Here is a 22,258-nt window from a genome sequence, read left to right as displayed (position 1 = left end):
AAGACTCTTAATTAAACACAGGCATAGTGTTACAGATGTGTGTAACCTCAGCAGCTTGGGAGACTGAGGCAGGAGGGGGCAAATTTGAGCCCAACAACATAACTAGTCCCCGTCTCCAAACCCAAAAAGCGTGGATGGGGATGCTCAGCTGGCCGAGTGCTTGCCTACATGCTTGATTCCTAGCATGCAGGAATCCTTCGGTTCAGACCCTGCCCTGGAATAACTCTGGGAGGGCAGGGCAACCGCAGGTCTATAACCCTGCCCTTGAGAGGTAGAAGCCAGAGGATCAGAGCTTCAAGTCATCCTTGAAAAGCAAGTTCAAAAGCATCAGGGAGACATTTTATCTGAAAGCAAAAACCAAGAAGTTTGCTTTCAGGGCAAAGTCAGAAGTAGGGCAATGACCCGCAGTCCCTGAGTTAGAGGAAGTGCCCCTGATAGGGGAGCAGATAAGTCACGAGTGGAAGGGCTAACAGTAGGAAAAACAAACAGAGGGAGGCCGCCTGGTTTCAAACAAAACCCCCACTCTGAACCATAACAAGAGCTGCCGTCCTACCAAACACGCAAGCATGTTTGACGTCTGATTTCTCATGGTTACATCTCGCTTGTGGCAAGTTCTCCTCACACAGCCCAACTGAGCTTGTCCCCCTGACCCTCTCACCCAAGCTTCTCAGACGGTGAGATCTACAAGGGTTGTACCCCGTTCTGGGCCAGATTCGGGGCCATTTAGATTCAGAAATGAAAACTGAAGAGTTTTGTAATGTAGCCTGGGCAGCTCAATAGTCAATGACCAGTTAGTTCTATCTCACAGCATAAAATAACCTTTTTCAGGAGCGAGGTAGTTTTCTCCCGGGTTGTTGATTCAGTTGTCAATTTTGGAGAAGGTAACCCAAGATCTGTGTGATTTCAGCTCTGGGCTCTCTTATGCAAGCAGTCTTAATTTTAATTTAAAAAGTGGGTCTTTTTTTAAAAACATTTATGTATCTGGGGTGGGGGGCACGTGTGCTCCCGTCTATGTCAGTTCTCTTTCCACTGTGTGGGCTCCACAGCTTGAATGCAGGCAGCTGTCAAGCTCAGCAACAAACACCTTTACCCACCGAGGTGTCTCTGTTCTGAGTTTCCTCTCTTCAGAATGGGCCTAACAACTGCTTCATAGGTCACAGCTGAGGAGAGAGAGACACACCATACACACTCAAGAACAGAGGTTAATATTACTCCAACTAAACAAAAGTGTGAGGAGGTGGGGTGGACTCCTTAGGGGACAGAAGATGGCCTTGAACTACTGACTCACCTGCCCTTCTGCGCTTGAGTGCTGGCCACCACTCCCTTAGTTCTCAAAGAGTCTTGTGCATGTTCTTCATTGAAGAGGAGATGCGTAGGTGATTAAGTAGACAAAACTGGACCAGATGGTGGCGCACACACTTTTAATCCCAGCACTCTGAAGGTTTAAACAGGTAGGTGGGTCTGGGAGGCCAGTCTGGTCTACCTAGGGAGTGCCAGGACAGCCAGGGCTACATAGAGAGACCCAGTCTCAAAAATAAAATTGGGGGGGGGGGCATTTATATAATGTTTTGTGTTTCTTCTCTCTCTCTCTCTCTCTCTCTCTCTCTCTCTCTCTCTCTCTCTCTCCCTCTCTCCCTCTGTGTGTGTGTGTGTGTGTTGCACACAACTGTAATCCCTGCATTTGAGAATGCTGAGGCGACACGGGCTATATCACAAGGCCCTGTCTCTAACACACTAACACGCACGCGCGCGCACACACAAGGTTTTCGTGTTCGCTGTCTTTCCCTTCCTTCCTTCCTTCCTTCCTTCCTTCCTTCCTTCCTTCCTTCCTTTCTTCCTTCCTTCCTTCCTTTCTTCCTTCCTTCCTTCCTTTTTTTTTTTTTTCTTGGTTTTTCGAGACAGAGTTTCTCTGTGAGCTTTGGAGCCTGTCCTGGAACGCGCTCTTGTAGACCACGCTGGCCTCGAACTCACAGAGATCCGCCTGCTTCTACCTCCCAAGTACTAGAAATAAAGGCGTGCACCACCACACTTATTTTAATGCATGAACTCCACAGAAAGAATTTCCACAACCACCAAATAAACTGCAGGCAGATCACGCTAAGAACCTAGCAGCGGAAAGACTCGCACGGAAGCGCGGCTGTTTCTGGACATGCGTTCTCCACTCACCGCCAGCGCGCGTCCGTGACGCGTTGCTCAGAGCCAGCAGCCCGCACAGCAGGTGACAGCGCACGGGCCGCTTCTGGCCTCGGAACCTCGCACGCCCCTGGCGCGCCACCCGCTCACTAGGTGGCTCCTGCTTCCCGCTAGCTCTCATCTTTCTCTCTCGAGTAACATTTTCAGGGGCACCAGAGAATCCCATCGTTCCCAGCCCTGCCGCTTCTCCCCGAGCTCCGACGGCGCAGAGAGGGGTTTCTCTCCCCACCACCGCAGTGACGCGCCGCGCCCCAGAGTCCGTGGGCGCAGGGACCTGACTCTCCCCGCCTCCCAAGGTTCTTCTTCCTCGATGATTGGCCATGGGCCCTGTCCGTCTTGACTCCAGGACCCGCCCCCTCCCACGCAGCGCCTTCCAGCCGCTGCTCACCGGTGGCGGCCGCTGCACTCCTGGCTGGGGGCGACCAGGGCGATGGGTGCACCTGCAGGATCGGAGTCGCCACGGGCCTGGCCCCTCCCCTGGTGCCAACCCCACCCACCCAGCTGGCCCTTTTCCTCCCAGGCTCGGCTGGCCGCCGGACTGTTCCCCCACTCCTAGGCTCGCCCGTCACTTCCACCCCTCCCTCCTCGCCACCGCTCGCACGTCTGGAGCGCCCGGGCAGAGCGGGTGGCGCGCCGGGGGCATGCGCTCCATGAGGGTTCTGCAGAACGCGCTGAGCCGCGCCGGCAGCCACCGCCGGCGGGGAGGCTGGGGTCACCCGAGCCGGGGCCCGCTCCTAGGCGGGGGCGTCCGGTACCACTTCAGTGAGGCCGCGCCGCACAGCCACCAGCCGCAGCACACGGATCAGTAAGGCTCGCGGGACAGGGGCAGGGGACAGGCTGGCTCCCACTCCCACTGTCGTTCTCACTAGCTCGCTGGGAGTGCCCTTGCCCAGAGAGCGCATCTCGTCTCCTCTCCAAGCTCACTAGCCTGCGATGCCTTTTCCTTTAGATGTGGGGATTTGGGTCCGCCGCGCTCGGGCGGTCAGGTGCCGTCCGCCCGGGAGGGCGTTTGGGCAGGTCGGTCTTCGAGATGATGCCTGTCCAAGGTGCGTACTTAATGGGGAACGCGGATGGGCGCCGAGTGTTGCCTGGTGCACACCTGCCCATCCGCATCCTTTCTTCTCTGGTCCCGGTATTTTAGGGAAGGTCTTGGGTATGGAACAGCTTCCTGCCCCAGGTCAAAGTGCACTTGAGGCTGTCTGTGTGGTGTTTCTTGTTTCTGCGTGTCGTCAGTGGGTTATGTGTGGTGCGCGTCATTTCTGATGCACACGTTCTGTGCGTATGTGTCCGGCGTGTTTTTGTAGCAGAGCGTAGCTGTAGAATTTCCTACATGCAGGCAAAACACTCATAACAAGTTTCCAACTTGATCGTTGAATGTGTTGATTTTTCCTAAATGAGGAAAATCGTGAGACACAGATTTTTCCAAATCAAAGTCAGAGCTATTATGTTGCTCTGTCTCCGTGATTGAAGAGTTTTTTTTCCTTTGGGGCCCATCTTCAACCCAGGAAGTCGACCGCCCCCCCCCCTTCCCCTACTGCCCAGGCAGCGGGGTTGACAGTATTGGAGAGTGTGATACTATGAGGGGTTTCTGTGTTGGGAGGGTAAAGGAGGTCAGTAAAAAGGGAATACCTTGTAATTCAGATATTTTAAAATACTTAGTGTAGGGCCTGAGAGGTGGCCCAGTCATTTAGAGTACTTGTTTCTCTGGTAGAGGACCTGGGTCTGATTTCCAGCACCCACATGATGGCTCAGAACCATCCGTAATTCCCAGGCTTTCCTGTGTGTGCATTCACACAATAAAATAAATCTTTTAAAGCCAGGCTGTGATGGCACACACCTTTAATTCCAGCACTAGGGAGGCAGAGGCAGTCGATCTGTGAGTTCGAGGTCAGCCTGGTCTATAGAGTGAGTTTGGATAGCCAGGAATGTTACACAGAGAAACCCTGTCTCGAAAAACAAAACAAAGTCTTTTAAAAGCCAGGCGATGGTGGCGCACGCCTTTAATCCCAGCACTCGGGAGGCAGAGGCAGGCGGATCTCTGTGAGTTCGAGACCAGCCTGGTCTACAGAGCTAGTTCCAGGACAGGCTCCAAAGCCACAGAGAAACCCTGTCTCGAAAAAAAAAAAATCTTTTAAAAACATTTAAAAATAAAGCCGGGCGGTGGTGGCGCACGCCTTTAATCCCAGCACTCGGGAGGCAGAGGCAGGCGGATCTCTGTGAGTTCGAGGCCAGCCTGGTCTACAAGAGCTAGTTCCGGGATATGCACCAAAGCTACAGAGAAACCCTGTCTCGAAAAACCAAAAATAAATAAATAAATTAATTAATTAAAAATAAATTTCCTACCACCAGGCGTGGTGGTGGACACCTGTGTTGTTCTTTCTCTGTGTAGCCCTAGCTGTCCTGGAACTCATTCTGTAGACCAGGCTGGCCTCTAACTCAGAGGTTCACCTGCCTCTGCCTCCTGAGTGCTGGGATTAAAAGTGTGCGACACCACCGCCTGGCTTTATGAAGTTTTTGTTGTTGCTGTTTTTAATTTTTTATTATCATTATTATTATTATTATGCTGTGTATGGGTGTTCTACTTTACTCATGTCTGTGTACTGCATTCACGCCTGCTCAGAAGAGAGTATTGGATCCCCTGGAAATGGAGTTATAGATGGGTGTGAGTCACCCATTGAACCCAGGTCCTCTTCACCACCGAGCCATCGCTCCAGTCCTGAGTCACCTGATACTCTTGGAGAGGGCCCAGCTTCAGTTCCCAGCGTAGCTGATTAACAATTATCTGTAACTAGTTCCAGGGAATCTGGGTTATTCTGACCTCTCGGGGCACCAGGCCCGGCATGACGGTGCATAAATTTAGTCCCAGCACTCAGGAGGCAGAGGTAGGTGGATCTCTGTGAGTTTAGGTCAGCCTGATCTACAGAGTGAGTTCCAGGACAGCCAGAGCTGCAAAAAGTTAATTCTGTGATATATCCATATATAGATTATATATGTACATGTACATGTATATGCATATAATTTAACAAGTGTAGAATTATAATATTTTGGTGAGCTATATTTTGCACATATGAGTTTTATTTTTAATTAACTGATTTTTAACTATCGTATCTGTATGAGTCCCAGTAAGCCTTGTGCTCACGTGGTCAGTGGGTAACTAGAGCTGGTTCCTTCCTTCCACCTTTACCTGGCTCCTCAGGTCTCCAGGGCTGCAGGCGGTCAGTGCTTCCTGCTAGTTGTCTTGCTCACCCTGTATTCAGTTTTTTAAATGGATTTTTATAGTTTTATGTTTATTTTGTGTGTACAGATATTTTGCCAGTATGTATGTCTGTGGGAGGCCAGGAGACGACGTCAGATCCCCTGGAGCTGGAGTTACAGACACTAGTGAGCAGTCCTATGGATGATGGAAATTGAACCTGGAACCCAGTAAATTTTTTTTTTTGACACAGTCTCATATAGCCTAAGTTGGCCTCAAACTCTATATAGGGGAGACCTTGAACTTGCCTCCACCTCCAGAGAGCTAGGATTACACATACCTCTTTTTCGTTTTTGAGACAGGGTTCTAGTAATAGCGTTGCCTGGAACTTCTGTGTAGACGTAGTTGGCCTGGATCCTTCCTTGATCCGGTCTCTGCCTCCTAAGATCTATGGGGTTAGGAGGATATGTTCCCGTATTGGACAAGCCTTCTCACAATGCAGTGGGCATTCAGGCAGTGTCAGGCATGGGTTCCCTCTTCTGCTTGGGTCTCAAGTTTCCAGTCATGGTTTGGTCACTCCTGCAAGTTCTGCGCCTCCTTTACCTCAGCACACGGGCAGGCAGGACAAATCGTAGGTTAAGCTTTTGTGGCTGTGTTGATGTCCCAGCCCCTCTACTGGAAGCCTTGCCTGGTTACAGAAGATGACCAGTTCAGGCTCCATGTCCCTCTATTGCTAGAAATCGTCACTAGGGTCATTTTTGTAGATTCCAGGGGGTATCCATTGCATTAGGTTTCTGCCTCACCCCCCAAATGCCTCCCAATTCCAGTCATCTCTCCCCAACACCTGATCTCTCCTGTTCCCATCCCCACCTGCCCCCAATCCAGCCATGAACTCTATTCTATTTCCCCTTCTAAAGGGGATCCACGCGTCCCCTCTAGAGCCCTCCTTGTTACTAGCCTCTCTGGGTCTGTTGGATTGTAGCACAATTATTATTTACTTAACAGTTAATATCCACTTATGAGTGAGTACATACCATGTTTGTCTTTCTGGGTCTAGGTTACCTCATTCAGGTGATTTTTTTTTTCTAGTTCCATCCATTTGGCTGCAATGATGTTATTTTTTTAAACAGCTGAGTAATACTCCATTGTGCAAATGTACCACATTTTCTTTACCCATTCTTCAGTTGAGGGACATCTAGATGGCCTCCAGTTTTTTACTATTATGAACAAAGTTGCTAAGAATATAATTGAGCAAGTGTCCTTGTGGTAGGATGGAACGTCCTTTGGATATATGCCCGGGAGTGGAATAGCTGGGTCTTGAGATAGATCGAGTCCCAATTTTCTGAGACTGCCATGCTGATTTCCACAGTGGCTGTACACTCCCACCAGCAGTGGAGGAGTGTCCCCTTGCTCCACATTCTCTCCAGCAAGAGCTGTCACTTGTGTTTTTTTGATATTAGTCATTCTGACAGATGTAAGAATGAATCTAAGTCATCTTGATTTGTATTTTCCTGATGGCTAAGGATGTTGAACATTTAAGTGTTTCTCGGCCATTTGAGATTCCTCTGTTGAGAACTCTCTATTCAGATCTGTACCCCATTTTTAATTGGATTATTTGGTTTGTTTGTTCTAGTTTCTTGAGTTCTTTATATATTTTGGATATTAGCCCTCTGTCAGATGTGGAGTTGGTGAAAATTTTTTCCCATTCTGTGAGCTGCCGTTTTGTCCTGGATGGCACTGATATTTTTGTTTTAACCCTTATTTTTATTTCTGTTTATTGGGGAGGGTTACCCATGAAGGCCAGAAGAAGACATTTAATCCCCTTAAGAAACTGGCAGTTATGAGCAACCCACCCAACGTGAGTGCTGGGGAGGGAACTCAGGTCTTCTGAGGGACAACAGGTGCTCTGAACGGCTGAGACAACTCCAGCCACTTGTTCCTGGTTTGCACATGGTCTCGGGTAGCCCAGGCTGGCCTCAGACTGACTGTGCGGCTGAGAAAGAACCTGAACTCCTGATCCTCCTGCCTCCACCTCCCACGTTTTAGGATTACAGGAATATGTCACCTCACCCTGTTTGTATGACAGGTTTTTGCTTTTGTTTGTTTGTTTGTTTCAGAGACAGGATTTCTTTGTGTACCCTTGGCTGTCCTGAACCTGCTGTGTAAACCAGGCTGCTCTACACCTTCAACTCAGGGATCCACCTGCCTCTGCCTCCTGAGTGCTGGGATTCAAGGCTAAAGGCATGCACTACCATGCCCGGCTTTAGGGTTCTGAGTGGAAAATGGTTAAGTTTCAGAAGGACAGCAGGCATGGAGGGCAGGGAGTATAGTAGCAGATGACAGGCAGGAAGCTGTGTCTGTCATGGAGTGTGGTCCTGAGCCTGACACCACCCATGTCAAGTAGATAAGGAGAAGCAGGCTAGCAATAGTGACCGAGCTGCCTAAGTCACACAGCAGTGGGAGCAAAGCAGACTCTTCCCAGGACACAGGAGAAAGAGGGGGGATTTGAGAGGAAAGTGAAGACGAATTCGCCCAATGTTAGTGACTCACTCAGTATAGACACAGAATGAGGGAAGAATCACACTAGTTCTGCAGTGCAGCTTGCATCCCGCTGGTTATGCGTGTACCGCCCCTCATGGGAAACATGCAAGCAGAGACAGCTCTTGCGGGGTGCGTTCAGTTTTCAGGGTGTGTGGGACATCTGGAAGTGGAATTATCTATGAGACAGCTTGAAATGAAGGTCTGAAAGTTCAGAACTTTGGAAAGAAAGTTGGAGAGTAGGAGTCACATCTCGTGCCGGAGGTGGAGTTAGGAGAAGACGGAGCATCCTCAGGCCCCCGCCTTCCCATCTCTTCCCCCCAAACAGTGATGTGTCAAACAGTGGCATGCTGCCTCGCCTTGGTGACCTGCTCTTCTACACCATTGCTGAGGGACAGGAACGGATCCCCATCCACAAGTTCACTACCGTAAGTGGCTGTCTGCCTATCCAGAGAACTCTGACTCCTTAGAGGCCCTGGGACGTGAGAAAAGTCTGGTTGACAAAGTATAGGTTAGTTAATGGGTTGCTATGTGAACACTGAAAAATACAGAGGGCTAATGGCTGCGTGGGCTGATGAGCCAATGCCATCGTCCAGATGATAACGCTTCTCATGGAAAGTGGCAAGAGACGTACTAACCTCTGAGACTGCTCCAGTCCCTTTGCTTAGTTCCCAAACCCATGTTCTACCCATTGTAGTAGTTAGCAGTGGGGGATTTGGGGATCTATTGGGAAAGACTGAGGAATAGATTGCTGTCCTTGGTTGACCTGACCAGGCCTCTTCTCTCCCCCAAAGGCCCTGAAGGCCACTGGACTACAAACGTCAGACCCGCGGCTCCAGGACTGCATGAGCAAGATGCAGCGCATGGTCCAGGAGTCCAACAATGGTGGCCTCTTGGACCGCGAGCTCTTCCAAAAGTGAGAGCCCCAGAAATGAGCATTGCCCCCAGAACTGTTCTGTAGGTAGAAGAGTTTTACTTATAATACAAGCAATACATACTCATTATGAAAAATAATACAGAAATATATTTTCTCTTCTACTCAGTCCTAGCCCCTTTCCCAGATGTAAACATTGTTAACAGATTAGTGAGTGTGTTCTAGATAACGCCCTGTGTGCTCACATACGCTTATGGCTGTATATATTAGGACTTCTCAACGCTAGAGCCCATAGGCTATGCTTTTTCTGATTTTAGTGTTTTTCTCATAATGTCTCAGGCTATCTTCCTATGTCTTTAGAACCCCTCATTTTGGAGGTTAGGGAATTTAAACCTCGTGAGATAAAATGACGGCCAAAAGTCACACAGCTGTTAGTCCGAAACCAGACAAATGCTTATAACCCTGTTTATCCCCAGCTTGTGTGGTTCCCATGCCTGCTGTATCTCTCCAGCCCCCTAACACACTCGTATCTGGGATCCAGGTGTGTGAGCAGCAACATTGTGCTCCTGACTCAGGCATTCCGAAAGAAGTTTGTCATCCCTGACTTTGAGGAGTTCACGGGCCACGTGGATCGCATCTTTGAGGATGCCAAAGAGCTCACTGGAGGCAAAGTGAGGGCCAGGGAATGAGGGAAGGGTGGGGGCTCTGAGCTAGACACACATGGTGTCTCAGAGACTTCCTGGGGCTGAGGTTCAGTGATACAGGCTGAGGAGCGGAGCCTCGGAAACAAGGACATGGCTTCATGTGTTTCTACGTGTATTCTAATAACATGTGGCAAGACCTTAGGTTTCTGTGGACATGGATGGCAGAAGAGAGGCTTTGTGGCGCAGGCCTATAATCCCAATTCTCAGGAGCTTAAGGCAGAATCAGAAGTTTGAGGTCAGCTTGGATTCTTAGGGGAGACCCTGTCTCAAAGTAAAGATATTCAGTCGAGCCTTCAAGATTTACAGGGAGTGGACCTGAAAACCCAGCCCTAGAATTGCCACTTTTTAATGTTCCATGAGCTTTCCTGCTATTCCGCCATGGTTAGGACTACAGAGAGGTAGGGTTGCCAGGGACTGAAGACCTGGGTGCTTCTGGAAGCAGTGCACAGAAGGACTATCTGCCGTAGGTGGCAGAATATTAGCTTCTACCAATTTCTGACCCTGCACATAGCTGTGCTTTCTCTGTTCTCATCTCTCTTCCCTTCTCTACCTATTCATGCCCAGGTGGCAGCCTACATCCCTCAGCTGGCCAAGTCAAACCCAGACCTTTGGGGTGTCTCCCTGTGCACTGTGGATGGTCAGCGGTAAGATCCTGGGTGATGCTGGGCCTTGTGGTGCACGCCTTTAATCCCAGCACCTGGACCGCAAAGGCAGGAGGATCTCTGAGTTCAAGGCCAGTCTGATCTACAGAGCGAGTTCTGGGACAGCCAGGGCTCTGTAGAGAGACCCCGCCTCAAAAACAAACAAGGGGGCTGGAGAGCTGACAGTAAGAGCACTGGCTGTTCTTCCTGAGGACCCAAGTTCAATTTCCAGCACCCACATGACAACACACAACTGTCTTTAACTCCAGTTTCAGGGTACCCGACACCCTCATACATGCAGACAAAACACCAATGTACATAAATAAAAAATTAGACAAGCAAACACCAAGAGACGCTGGGTGAGAGGGAGGTGCTGAGGGCGCAGGTGCAGAACCCCTTTTATGAAGAACTCTCTTTCTCCAGGCACTCTGTGGGCCACACGAAGATCCCGTTCTGCCTGCAGTCCTGTGTCAAGCCCCTCACTTATGCCATCTCTGTGAGCACCTTAGGCACTGACTACGTGCACAAGTTTGTGGGCAAGGAACCCAGCGGTCTGCGCTATAACAAACTGTCCCTCAACGAGGAAGGTGAGCATCTCCAGGGCGCACGCTTAGTCTGCCTTTCCCTTAGCCCTATCTTCTCCCATTCTTCTTTGCCTTTTCTCTCATCCAGGTAGGAGCCAGACCCAACCCTGGTTAGCTTCAGAATGGAACAATATAAAGCAGACTTTCATTAGTGGCCAACAGACTCTGGTTTGTGTTTCCCCAGGAATCCCCCATAACCCCATGGTCAATGCCGGTGCCATCGTTGTCAGCTCCTTGATCAAGGTCAGTACAAGTCTAACCCTGTGAAAGGTAATAGTCTCCCATCCCCTTATTCCTGCATCTGTTCATCTCTCCAGGGAGACTGGCGGGGTACCAGGTCCTTTGAGGGTTAATAAGAGGCATGGAAAAGTACAACAGGAAGCCAGATGTTATAAGCTATGGATATTAGTGAGAGTTTGCACATCACTTCCCTTACCCTAGTCCTCCCTGCCCCCACCTACAGCTCTGCAGCCCAGAGCACTGACCATTACAGAAGTGAGCAGGTCGTGACCCCTGCCTGGGACCAACAGCCAGATGCCAAAGGCAGGGGGAGGACAACGCCATCAGACATTGATTGGCCACTCCTGGGTGAGAGACGCACTGAGAAAAGGGTGAACGGCCAGTTCAGGGCAGTCATTCACGTCACCTGGAACTGCGAGCTGGCCTTGAGCAAGGGGTGTCAGGCAGGCCCTTCAGCTGCAGCTCTCCCAGGGCTTGAGCAAGAACCTGGGAGCAGCGTGGGCAGCGACACCACGGGGCCAATCACAACCCCTCCTGAGGAAGGTGGTGTTAGGAACCCTTCCCCCTAGGAGCTCAGGTGTCAGAGTCCCCGGGAGTGTTGACTCTATAGCTGACATATGCAGGAAGCCATGAATCTGGGGGAGGGACCGAGGCAAATGTGCCTGGCTGTTCCATGACAGTTTTGTCTGCAGCCCCATCTTGGGGGTCTCTCTCATCTTAATCTCATCTAAATCAGCGTGGCGAACCCAACTCACAGCTAAGCTAAACTTCAGCTTCGGAGCTGGGAATGAAGCTCAGTAGTAGAACATTTGCCCCCACAGTCTGTGGAGACCCTCAGTTCAATCTCTGGCACCGCTAAAAAGAAATGATTTCTGTTTCATTTATCAGTATAGCTGGAGGGGGGAGGGTGTCTCAGTGGCAAAGCATTTGACCAACATACCTGAAGACCTAGTTTCCCTGGTAATAGAAGAAAATCGTTTATCAATGTAATTGAGTATTAACAGACTTCCCATTTCTGTCCCCGAGGGTATGGGAATCGGGTACAGGGTAGAGTAAGGCTAATGGGGTGTAAGGAATGCGAGTGGGGGCTGGGTGGTGGTGGTGCACACTTTTAATCCCAACACTCAGGAGACAGAGGCAGGCAGATCTCTGAGTTCAAGGCTCCCACGTCTACAAAGCAAGTTCCAGGACAGCCAGGGCTACATGGAGAAACCCTCTCTTGGAAAAGAGAGAGAGAGTTGGACCATGGTAGTACATACCTGCAATGCCAGAACTTGGGAAGTACAGGTAGAAAAATCATAAATTCAAGGCTAGTCTGGGATACATGAGACTTCACTAAAAAATAAAATGAATGGTGGTGGTGAGGGATAGGGCCAGACTGGAGACAGGGATGAGGGCTTGAGATTGAGGCTAGAAAGTAGAGGTGAGGCTGGGGAGGGGGAGGCTTGGAGGAGGTGAGGCTGGGGATGGGGGAGGCAGAGGATAGGTGAAGCTGGGGATGGGGGAGACGGGATAGGTGAGGCTAGGGATGGGGGAGACAGGGGATAGGTGAGGCTGGGATGGGGGAGGCAGGGGATAGGTGAGGCTGGGTAGGTGAGGTTGTGGAGGGATGAGGCTGGGGAGGCTGTGGGTAGGTGAGGCTGGGGAGGGATGAGGTGGGAGAGGAATGAAACTGGGGATAGAGGAAGCTGATGGAACGGGTGTAGTGAGGTTATCTGAATCCTCATTCTTTGATAATTTAAATTTTTGTTTGTTTTTTTTTTTGAGGCAAGATCTTTCTATGTACCCCAAACTACCCTTGAAATCTTTCAGTAATCCTCCTGCCTCAGCCTCAGAAGTGCTGGGAATACAGGCATGCATCACTAAACTGGTCAATAGTTTGGTTTTCTCTGTTACTAGACATAGACCTGCAGGCAGAAAGGTCTCAGCTAGTTAAGCAAGGATCATGTGCCTATAACCTCAGCTACTCAGAGACCAGAGGATCACAGGGCCACAACTAACTCACAGACCAGCCAGGACATCACAGGCTTGTCTCAGAAGCAGCAAAAGACACTGTAAAATGTAACGTTGCCTAACATGCCAGCTCCACGATGCCCTTGTGACCCTTCTGTTTGCCATCCGTCTAGGCCTGGAATACTGATTGCTTTCTCTCTCTCTTTCTGCAGATGGACTGCAACAAGGCTGAGAAGTTTGATTTTGTAAGTTCTCTGCATGCAATGGCTTGCTGCCTTTCCCATGGCTGCTGTCTTCTACAGCTGCCTCTGGTGCCTGGCTTAAGCCAAAGGCTTCACCAACCCAGAGTAGAAGCGGTACCTCCAGAGGAGAGGGACCCGCTGGCTTCAGCCTCTCGAGATCCCTGGTCTCCTGGGCAAAGCTGGAATGAGGACAGCGCGGTTCCGAGTGGCTTGCCAACCTGAGCGGTGTTTTCTAGGGCTTTTTAGTCAGAAGGCATTACTCCGGCCCCCTTCCATTCCAGGTACTGCAGTATCTGAACAAGATGGCTGGAAATGAATTCATGGGGTTCAGCAACGCCACGTAAGGCTCTGTTTAGAGGACTGGCTGAGTGCACTGTACTGTTGCATATGTGTACGCGTGGTGGGGCAGCTAAAGAGGGAGGGAAAAGAGAATAGATACTCTCTTAGGAAGGAACTCAAGGAGGGGGGTTGGCCTCCCAGCCTCCTCAGGGCCCCTTTATTGACATCCATTTGCTTGGAGAGATAGCGACCCGCTTAGATCTGCGTGTAATGAGAAAGGCAGTGTGAGAGTTTGTGCCTGAGCCCTGGTTAAGACTCAGAGCCGAAAACCGTGCCAGACTTTGCCAGATTTCCTAGACAGAAGGGCTAGACAGCTCTGGGTAGGTTTGTTTGGTCTGTTCACATTTTACCGCAAAGCTACACCGAGTGTTTGCTCAGGTTCACGAGTTCCCACTAATATTCTGTGAGACGCTACAAAGGGGCTGATTCAGTGTGACGTGGGCGATAGAGTGCTGTACCCCAGGAAAGGCAGGGTCCCCCTTCTCCCTCTTTCCACCTTTCAACTTCAAACGCTAAATTTGGTCTTTGTTTCAGATTCCAGTCAGAGAAGGAAACCGGGGATCGGAATTACGCCATTGGCTATTACCTCAAGGAAAAGAAGGTAACTGGGAGGGGCCAATGAGAAGTTCCTGGGGATTCTGGTGCCAGGCCAAGGCCCGAAGGGTTGGAGATGGTGTGCTAATCTGGCTTGTGAAATCGCGTCCTGAAGAAACCGCTTCCCTATGCTCTTCCCTGCAGTGCTTCCCCAAGGGAGTGGACATGATGGCCGCCCTCGATCTCTACTTCCAGGTACACAAACACTCCCGGGTTCTCTGAGCTACAGGGGAGACCCTTCTCTCTGGTGGTCCTGGCAGATGTGCTGAGAGCTCTAGATGTCAGAACATCACTCGTGGTTGCCATGCTCATGCTCACACTGCCCTTTGACCCCTCTCGTTTCCGTAGCTGTGTTCTGTGGAGGTCACCTGCGAATCAGGCAGCGTCATGGCAGCCACTCTCGCCAACGGTGGCATCTGCCCCATCACAGGCGAGAGCGTGCTGAGTGCTGAAGCCGTGCGGAACACCCTCAGCCTCATGCACTCCTGTGGCATGTATGACTTCTCTGGCCAGTTCGCCTTCCACGTGAGTGTCCCCGGCTCTGCTGCCCAGGGCCAAGAAGAGAGGGTGGGGTGAAGCTTACCTCTGCCTCCTTCACAAACATCTAGCCAGGCTAAAATCCTCAGAGAAATTTGCCAAACACATCACATTCCTCAAACACATAGACCTTTTACATAGCTGACTCCCATCTTAGATATCACTTCCAAAGAGAGGCATGGTTGATTTGTTTGTAGCCTCAGACTCACAGTGATCCTCCTGCCTCAGCCTCTCAAGTACTAGAACTACAGCCATACACTTTCACACCTGGCCTTTTTTCTTGTTTGATTTGGTATTGAGGATCAAACCTAGGTCTTAACCATGGTAGGGAAGTGCCCTGCCTCTGAACTGCACCCCCAACCAGTGCCACCTCACTGAACTACACCCCCAGCCAGCGCTGTGCCTCTGAACCACACCCCCCAGGCCCTGGAGGTGTTCTGATCAACCAAAACCACCTTCACCTCTGTTCAGGGCACCCTAGTCCTTTTCTTCTCCGTGTTTGCTTTAATTATTTTATCTATTTTTAAAGATTTGTTTTTTATTATGGGGGAATATGTACAGAAGACGCCCACTGAGGCTAGAAGTATTGGGGATCCACCCCTCGGCGAAGCTGGAGTTTCAGCTGGTTGTGGGCCTGTCAGTTTTGGTAGTTGGGATTGAACGTGAGTTCTTTGCAGGAAGAGTGCAGGCTCTAATTCCTGACCCAGCTCTCCGGATCTCACCACCACCCCTTTCAAAATAATTTAACTTATTTTTGGGCTGGAGAGATGGCTCAGAGGTTAAGAGCATTGCCTGCTCTTCCAAAGGTCCTGAGTTCAATTCCCAGCAACCACATGGTGGCTCACAACCATCTGTAATGAAGTCTGGTGCCCTCTTCTGGCCTGCAGACATACACACACAGACAGAACATTGTATACATAATAAATAAATATAAAAAAAATTTTAAAAAAAATAATTTTTTTAAATCCCAGCACTTGGGAGGCAGAGGCAGGCAGATCTCTGTGAGTTCAAGACCAGCCAGGTCTACAGAGCAAGTTCAGGACAACCAGGGATGCATGGAGAACCCTTGTCTCAAAAAAAAAATTTATTTATTTTTAAGTTATGTGTATGGGTATTTTGCTTGCATGTATGTTTTTAAACCATGTACATACAGTGCTCACACAGGCCAGAAGAGGGTGTAGGATCTTCTGGCACTGGAGTTAGACAGTTGTGAGCTGCCATGCTGTTATTGAGAACCAAACCCTGGCCTTCTGAAAGAGCAGCCAGTGCTCTTAACCACTGAGCCATCTTTCCTGTCCCCAGGTCCCATTTTTAAATTTTAAAAATGTATTTATCATCAGTGTATGCATGGTGGTGCATGTGTGGAAGTCAGAGGGCAATTTTGTGGAGGTTTTTTCTCTCCGTACACTTTTGGGGGCTCTGGGGATCAAACACAGGTTGCTAGATTTGCACAGGAAGCCCTCCTCTTACCTGAGAAGCCATCTCCCGAGCCCCTATTTACTCTTGATTATCTCCTACCACCACAGTAAAGGTTGAATGAGAGACGGTCTCCTGGGGCTGGGTAGTTAAGAGTATTTGCTGCTTTGGGAGAGGACCATCTGGAACTCCAGTTCCAGTGTGCCCAGTGCCCTCTTCTGGCCTCCTCGGGCATCAGGCACACATGTGGTACACATACATACACTCATATATGGAAAATTAAAATAAATAAAAATGGGGACCATTTCCTAGTTTGAGACCACCCCCAGCAGAGTGCTGTTTGTGTCTTAGCAAGCATTTCCTGCTGCACTGATGCATGGTAGGAGAAGACAGCAGTCAGGCAAACTAAAGCACCGAGACGTGGAGGTGGGTGGTAGTCTTGTCCGTGCTGTCACTAGACTAGCCGCGTTCTTCCTCAGGTGGGTCTGCCAGCCAAGTCAGCTGTGTCTGGAGCCATCCTCCTGGTTGTGCCCAATGTCATGGGGATGATGTGTCTGTCACCTCCATTAGACAAGCTGGGGAACAGCCAACGGGGCATCAACTTCTGCCAGGTAAAGTGTTCTGCGTTTAATGCTGTTTTTTGTTTTTGTTTTTTGTTTTTGTTTTTTGTTTTTTTTGTTTTTTTTTTTTTTTTTTTTTGGTTTTTCGAGACAGGGTTTTTCTGTGGCTTTGGAGCCTGTCCTGGAACTAGCTCTGTAGACCAGGCTGGCCTCGAACTCACAGAGATCCACCTGTCTCTGCCTCCCGAGTGCTGGGATTAAAGGCGTGCGCCACCACCGCCCGGCCGTTTAATACTGTTTAAGAATAAATTAATGAGCCACGTGTGGTGCTGCATGCCTTTAACCCCAGCAGTTGGGAGGCAGAGAACTCTGTGAGTTTGAGGCCAGCCTGGTCTACAGAGAAAGTTCCAGGACAGCCTGGTCAACACACAAAAACCTTGTCTCAAAAAATAAACAAAAAAGAATAAATTAATGGTAGCCACTATAGTTCAAGCAATTTGAGCTCCTAGAAAGGGCAAGGGGTAAGTAAACAATTCCGTTGGCTTCTAATTCTAGAAGCTGGTATCTCTCTTTAACTTCCACAACTATGACAACCTGCGGCATTGTACGCGGAAGTTAGACCCACGACGAGAAGGAGGAGAAGTCAGGGTAAGGAAAACCCCGGGCAGCCTAAAGGGTATTTCAAAAACAAAACATTCCGCGACACTTCAGCCAGGTCCTTGGTGAGGCGTTCATGGAGAGGGTCTCACGGGTAGGGGTGGACATGGGTGGATTCAAAGCCACAGTTAATCCCAAGCGGGTACAATGTATGTTTCAGAACAAGACCGTGGTGAACCTGTTATTTGCTGCATATAGTGGAGATGTCTCGGCTCTCCGAAGGTAATTCTACTGTGACTACATAAATGTGATGGGACACTCTGGGTCAGATATCTTATTAGGGACTTGGCAGAATGCTTCAGTTTTAGGCTTAGAGCCAGACACGTTGCAATTTAGATGAGCACATGCCTGCTTGTGTTCATGTGTGTGTGTGTCTGTGTGTGTGCAAGCATACACGCACCTGTTTGTGCAACTGCACATTTGTGGGTGTGTGTACATGTGACAGCCAGAGAACACCTTCAGGTGTCAATCTTCAGGGGCCATCCTCTCACTGGCCTTGAGCTCACCAACACGTCAAGCTCCTGGGACTTCCTTGTCTGTTTCCCACCCAGTCTGGTTACAGGCGAGTGTTACTATGCCTGGTTCGTGTGTGTGTTTTAATGTGGGTTGTGTGAATCAAACTCGGGTCTCAGTTCCTTGTGCTTCCCCAGAAAGCACTGTACTGGACCATCTCCAGCCTTAGGGATTTGTCTGTTGCTTTAAAATCAAAGTGCCTGCCTTAGGTTAAGAACTTAGTTAGCTACAGCTGGCACTGTGATTGACTTGGGAATGATAAGTTTAGTCCTTGGAAGTGGGGACTCTGCCTCAATTGGATGACCAGTATGAATGCATCCAGTCCGGCCGCACTTCAGAGGCTGACTAGAGATTCTAGACCAATGTGGGTAACCCGAGCTGCTCCCACCCCTCAGGTTTGCTCTGTCAGCCGTGGACATGGAGCAGAAAGACTATGACTCCCGCACAGCCCTGCATGTTGCCGCAGCTGAAGGTATTTAAAGGGTTAAACAGGGGGCTGGCGAGATGACTCAGTGGTTAAGAGCACTGCCTGCTCTTCAAAGGTCCTGAGTTCAATTCTCAGCATCCACACGGTGGCTCAGAGCCATCTGTAATGCGATCTGGTGCCCTCTTCTGGCAGGCAAACACATAGATGGAACACTGTATACATAATAAATAAATCTTAATAATAATAATAAAGGGTTAAAGAGGAAGGGCAGAGTGTGCGACCCTTCTTTTCCACCAGGCATACCCCTATCATTGTGCTCGTAAAGGGCACAGCCAGTTTTGCCTACAGGCACCTCCGCTGACAGACTAACTAGATGCTGGCTGGGAGGAAATGTCCGGGACCTCCTTCCCTCTGGCACAGACTCCAGCTACCAAGGGTTCCCCCAAGTGGTCAGGCCCCACCTGGGCACTCTCATTTCCCTTCTGCCCCTATTCCTAGGGCACACTGAAGTTGTCAAGTTTCTGATCGAGGCTTGCAAAGTGAATCCTTTTGTCAAGGACAGGTGAGTAGGGTTAGTGGGGACGGGAAGGCGGGTGACCCCACTGGCCTGCAGCCACCGTGCACAGACACACAACTATGGCACTCTCCATGTCTTCTCTGCCTGACCGTGGTCCTTGTTCCTCACAGGTGGGGCAACATTCCCCTGGATGACGCTGTGCAGTTCAACCACGTAGAGGTGGTCAAGCTGCTTCAAGATTACCATGACTCCTACATGCTCTCTGAGACTCAGGCCGAGGCAGCAGCTGAGACCCTGTCCAAAGAGAACTTAGAGAGCATGGTGTAAACACAGGCCAGGGGCAGTCCCTGCTCAAGAAAAAGCATGAGCTGGCCATACATTCAATGCACAGCCACCAAAATTCCTGTGGGAAGCTGCTTCAGTGGGGATCAACACAGCCATGTGGTGACACAGGCCAGTGTTTTCTGTGAGAACAAAACCCTCCATCCCCCAGTAAACTGCACACGGAAGGCTCTGTGAACACCTGCAGTAGAAGCTATCCATAGACACCTCAAGGTATAGTTCAATGGCTTCATCCACTCAAAAGTAGCCCAGGTCTTTACCCAGGTCCCCTGTTCCTCTCTGAAGAAGTTACTATGAGAACAAGATACTTCCTTGGAGAGGCTGTAGCCGCCTGGCATATGCATCTGCCACAGAGTAAGAGATGCGGGCAGAGTCAAAGCGCCTGGCCTAGAAACCTGCAGAGATCTGTCCCCTTAGCAGGACGTGCTGCCACCACTGACAGTGATTTTATAGACAGAGAAAGTATTTTGTGTTGAAATAAACTTTAATTACATGATTTTTTTCTAAATCTAGTCTCTTTCTCCCCTAAAGATACCCAATTTCATCACCATCATAGGTAAGAGAATAAGACGGAACCACGGTCTGTCTTAACAATATTATATTCCATATACATATCCACCTATTCCACCAGGTTTTCCTCAACCCCAAATACTGCTTTGATTAAGTATATTCTGTGGCCAAGTGGGATGGGAGTTTTGGGTCTGAATGGGCTCTAAAATGGGTTGTGTGAACTCCCTCTTCTCTCTGGAACTTCTCAAAGATAAGAGTTTCTGGCACTACAGCCCCGCATGTCCCCCTCTGGTCACAGCCGTAACTGGCACAATGGTTCTGACACACTGGCTGGGTATCAGAGGTGTGTGGAGAGCTGCATCTGCGTGGGACTGACATCTGTGTCAGTCAATACAGCAGGGAGGGAGCCAGAACCCAAGACTCAGGTGCATCAGAGAAAAGGCCACCACTCCTCCAGCCAGAGGTAGAAAGCATTTACTCTGGAGAATCTGGTGAACCCCCAAAACAAGTTACATGTGGGTAAGGGAAGGAGAGGTAGTGGCTGAACAGTCTAAGACACCTGGGCACCAACAGAGGGCCCCAAGGAAGCAGCTGGAGGAGAAGATCACCCGGTGCCCTGGGAAACTGGCAGTAATGCAAGGGCAAAGTTTGGCTGTAAACCTAGCTTCCGAGGAGTAGGGATCGGAAAGAGGACTCAAATATTGCACAAAGGGTCCCGACTGAATTTGAGGGCTACCAGTCTCTTGAGACAAAGTACAACAGCTTTAGACCCTTTGAACAGAAAACCGACCGTGAGCATGATTAAGGGACTTAGGTAACGGCCACATTAGAGACCTTTGGGCACTTCTAGTCCTGAGTGGGTTAGCAGCTCTCCATCCCAAAGGGCAAAAGCCGGCGTCACTGGGCCCCGGAAATCTGTCTGTAGCGTGTGGACCACAGAGATCTGACTCACATCCACCAGACACAGCTTCTTTGCCTCATAGTCCAGCAGCAGCCCCACTTTCTCCGGATGCCCAATCCCCTCAATCGGGGCTTTCTCGTTAGCCAACATACTGTGCCACTTGCGCTGGGCATAGGAGAACACCCAGGAACGATCATCAGCCCCGACGCAGCTGTCCCGGGACATGTCCACGTCTGCCACTCCTATCCGGAACTGCTGAGAGCGCTTCACCGTCACCTCCCAGTAGTGTCTGCCACCGGTGACTGCGGCGTCTGCGAGCACCACTGCCCACTCTCGGAAGCGCTCCACGTTCAGGGCCACCCTGGTGGGTTCCAATCCCACCAAGCCGTATTTGACACCCGTGTCGCCTCTGAAGAGTGCCAGGCTGCTGTGGGCAGTTTTTTCTTCCAGTTTGAAACTGATGCCTGAGGGCAGAGCAAAAAATGATAGATAGATAGATAGACAGACAGACAGACAGACAGACAGACAGACAGACAAAAAAGGAATGGGTAGTGACAGGTTAAAACCTAGGGCTGGTTTGATCTGAAGCAGTCGGGCGATGATGGGAAAACGGTTAAAGTCAAACGTTAAGATGGAAAGAGTAGAGATGTGGCTTTAATATAACAGCCCTGGGAGCCGCAAATCACGGCCGGGGGATGAGGGAAGCCACCGACTGGTGCCCCAAGTTTGAAATCTAGACCAAGGCAGACTTGCGGGAGGGGGCGGGGGTGGAGATGAGGAATGGGGTTCGCTGAGCGCGCTCTGGAAATAACACGTTAACTACTACTTTGGCGTGAAAGAATAACAAGAAAGAACGCTACCTCTCCGGGCTACCCTGGCAGGGACCCCCCATCGCTTGGCTCCCCAGCGGCACAAGTTCCAGCAACGTGCGGAGGGCAGCGCCATCTTGTGCCCCCAGAAGCACAGGGCACGCCCCCGGCGGGAGACCGACCAATGGCTGGCCTGCGTTCGGAGCACGTGGTGCGAGCGCGCCTGCGTCTGCCCTGCCGTGCGGTTTGTGGTCTGGGTAGGCTGTGCCTAGTTTCCTTATGGAGAGACTGTAGGTCATGTCTCACCTAAGTAGGACCTCCAGAGACTTCGTAACCAGAGTCTGTCGAGTGTTTGTTTGGTTTTGAGGCTGGGTCTTCTGTCGCCCGGGCTGGCCTGGAAGTCACTCTGTAGAGCAGGCTGGCCTCGGTCTCATAGAAACTTTTGCCTCTGCCTCCCGAGTGCTGGGATTAAAGGCTTGCACCACCACCACATAGCAACACCACCAGCATAAATAGTTTAAGCGCACTCCTTTAACCTCAGCACTCGGGAGGCAGAGACAAAGGGATCTCTGTGAGTTTGAGACCAGCCTGGTCTACAGAGCGAATACCAGGACAGCCAGAGCTACACAGTGAGACGCAGTCTCGAACTCCCCTCGCCCCCCAGATGCACACACGTATATACACACACAGTTAAAAAAAAAAAAAACACTTAAATCTCTGTCTACTACAAGCTGTTTTCATGTCTTTTGTCTATCTTGAGACAGTATTGCTGTGTAGCCTTTGCTGGCCTCGGACTCCAGATCCTCCTGTCTTAACTTCCCAAGTGCCAGGTTATACTCATTTTTGCTACTACTACCACCACTATTTTATTATTATTATTATTATTATTATTATTATTATTATTATTATTAATAGGGTCTCACTATCCACAGAGATCGGACTGTCTCTGCCTGCCGAGTGCTGGAATTAACAAC

The 22,258-nt window shown here is 50.1% G+C and overlaps 3 protein-coding genes across 4 annotated transcripts in view; 1 reads left to right on the top strand and 2 right to left on the bottom strand.

The window, feature by feature from the left end:
• Rbms2 (RNA binding motif single stranded interacting protein 2) overlaps nucleotides 1–2,437 on the bottom strand; it is a 67,899-nt gene extending 65,462 nt beyond the window's left edge. Inside the window, exon 1 of the mRNA XM_050128126.1 lies at nucleotides 2,167–2,437. The gene's annotated coding sequence lies outside the window, so the exon portion shown is untranslated. The remainder of the gene's footprint in view (nucleotides 1–2,166) is intronic.
• A 154-nt stretch (nucleotides 2,438–2,591) lies between these two features.
• Gls2 (glutaminase 2) lies at nucleotides 2,592–19,560 on the top strand. 2 transcript variants are annotated; one of them, XM_050128119.1, is made up of 18 exons: nucleotides 2,592–2,998; nucleotides 8,253–8,352; nucleotides 8,719–8,840; nucleotides 9,340–9,469; nucleotides 10,067–10,146; nucleotides 10,567–10,730; nucleotides 10,912–10,970; nucleotides 13,133–13,165; nucleotides 13,444–13,502; nucleotides 14,036–14,102; nucleotides 14,240–14,290; nucleotides 14,444–14,620; nucleotides 16,528–16,659; nucleotides 17,164–17,256; nucleotides 17,426–17,487; nucleotides 18,174–18,250; nucleotides 18,704–18,767; nucleotides 18,893–19,560. In XM_050128119.1, the coding sequence occupies exons 1-18, from the start codon at nucleotides 2,835–2,837 to the stop codon at nucleotides 19,047–19,049; spliced, it is 1,791 nt and encodes a 596-aa protein (XP_049984076.1). In that variant the 5' UTR covers nucleotides 2,592–2,834; the 3' UTR covers nucleotides 19,050–19,560. The 2 variants fall into 2 exon arrangements, with proteins under 2 accessions (XP_049984076.1, XP_049984077.1); XM_050128120.1 differs by lacking the exon at nucleotides 2,592–2,998 and adding an exon at nucleotides 3,041–3,239.
• On the bottom strand, nucleotides 19,530–21,474 carry Spryd4 (SPRY domain containing 4). Its single transcript, XM_050128128.1, has 2 exons — nucleotides 21,336–21,474; nucleotides 19,530–20,939 (listed from the first exon to the last, which is right to left on the bottom strand). Exons 1-2 carry the CDS (start codon nucleotides 21,418–21,420, stop codon nucleotides 20,401–20,403), a joined length of 624 nt encoding a protein of 207 aa, XP_049984085.1. The 5' UTR covers nucleotides 21,421–21,474; the 3' UTR covers nucleotides 19,530–20,400.
• Nucleotides 21,475–22,258: the final 784 nt, after the last annotated feature.

This window comes from Alexandromys fortis, unplaced genomic scaffold, assembly GCF_014885135.2.
Source record: "Alexandromys fortis isolate MF-2015 unplaced genomic scaffold, M_Fortis_MF-2015_v1.1 scaffold_263, whole genome shotgun sequence".
NCBI lineage: Eukaryota > Metazoa > Chordata > Mammalia > Rodentia > Cricetidae > Alexandromys > Alexandromys fortis.
Note: the sequence above shows the minus strand (reverse complement) of the source record. Positions and strands in the feature narration are given on the sequence as shown.

What these genes read in the sequence shown, in the direction of transcription:
- Gls2 (XM_050128119.1), top strand. Translation starts at nt 2,835, where the DNA reads ATGCGCTCCATGAGGGTTCTGCAGAACGCGCTGAGCCGCGCCGGCAGC. An exon ending in GACCGCGAGCTCTTCCAAAA is followed by an intron (nt 8,841 to 9,339) that starts GTGAGAGCCCCA and finishes TCTGGGATCCAG; the next exon opens with GTGTGTGAGCAGCAACATTG. An exon ending in CCCTCGATCTCTACTTCCAG is followed by an intron (nt 14,291 to 14,443) that starts GTACACAAACAC and finishes TCGTTTCCGTAG; the next exon opens with CTGTGTTCTGTGGAGGTCAC.
- Spryd4 (XM_050128128.1), bottom strand. Translation starts at nt 21,420, where the DNA reads ATGGCGCTGCCCTCCGCACGTTGCTGGAACTTGTGCCGCTGGGGAGCC. An exon ending in TGCCAGGGTAGCCCGGAGAG is followed by an intron (nt 20,940 to 21,335) that starts GTAGCGTTCTTT and finishes CTCTGCCCTCAG; the next exon opens with GCATCAGTTTCAAACTGGAA.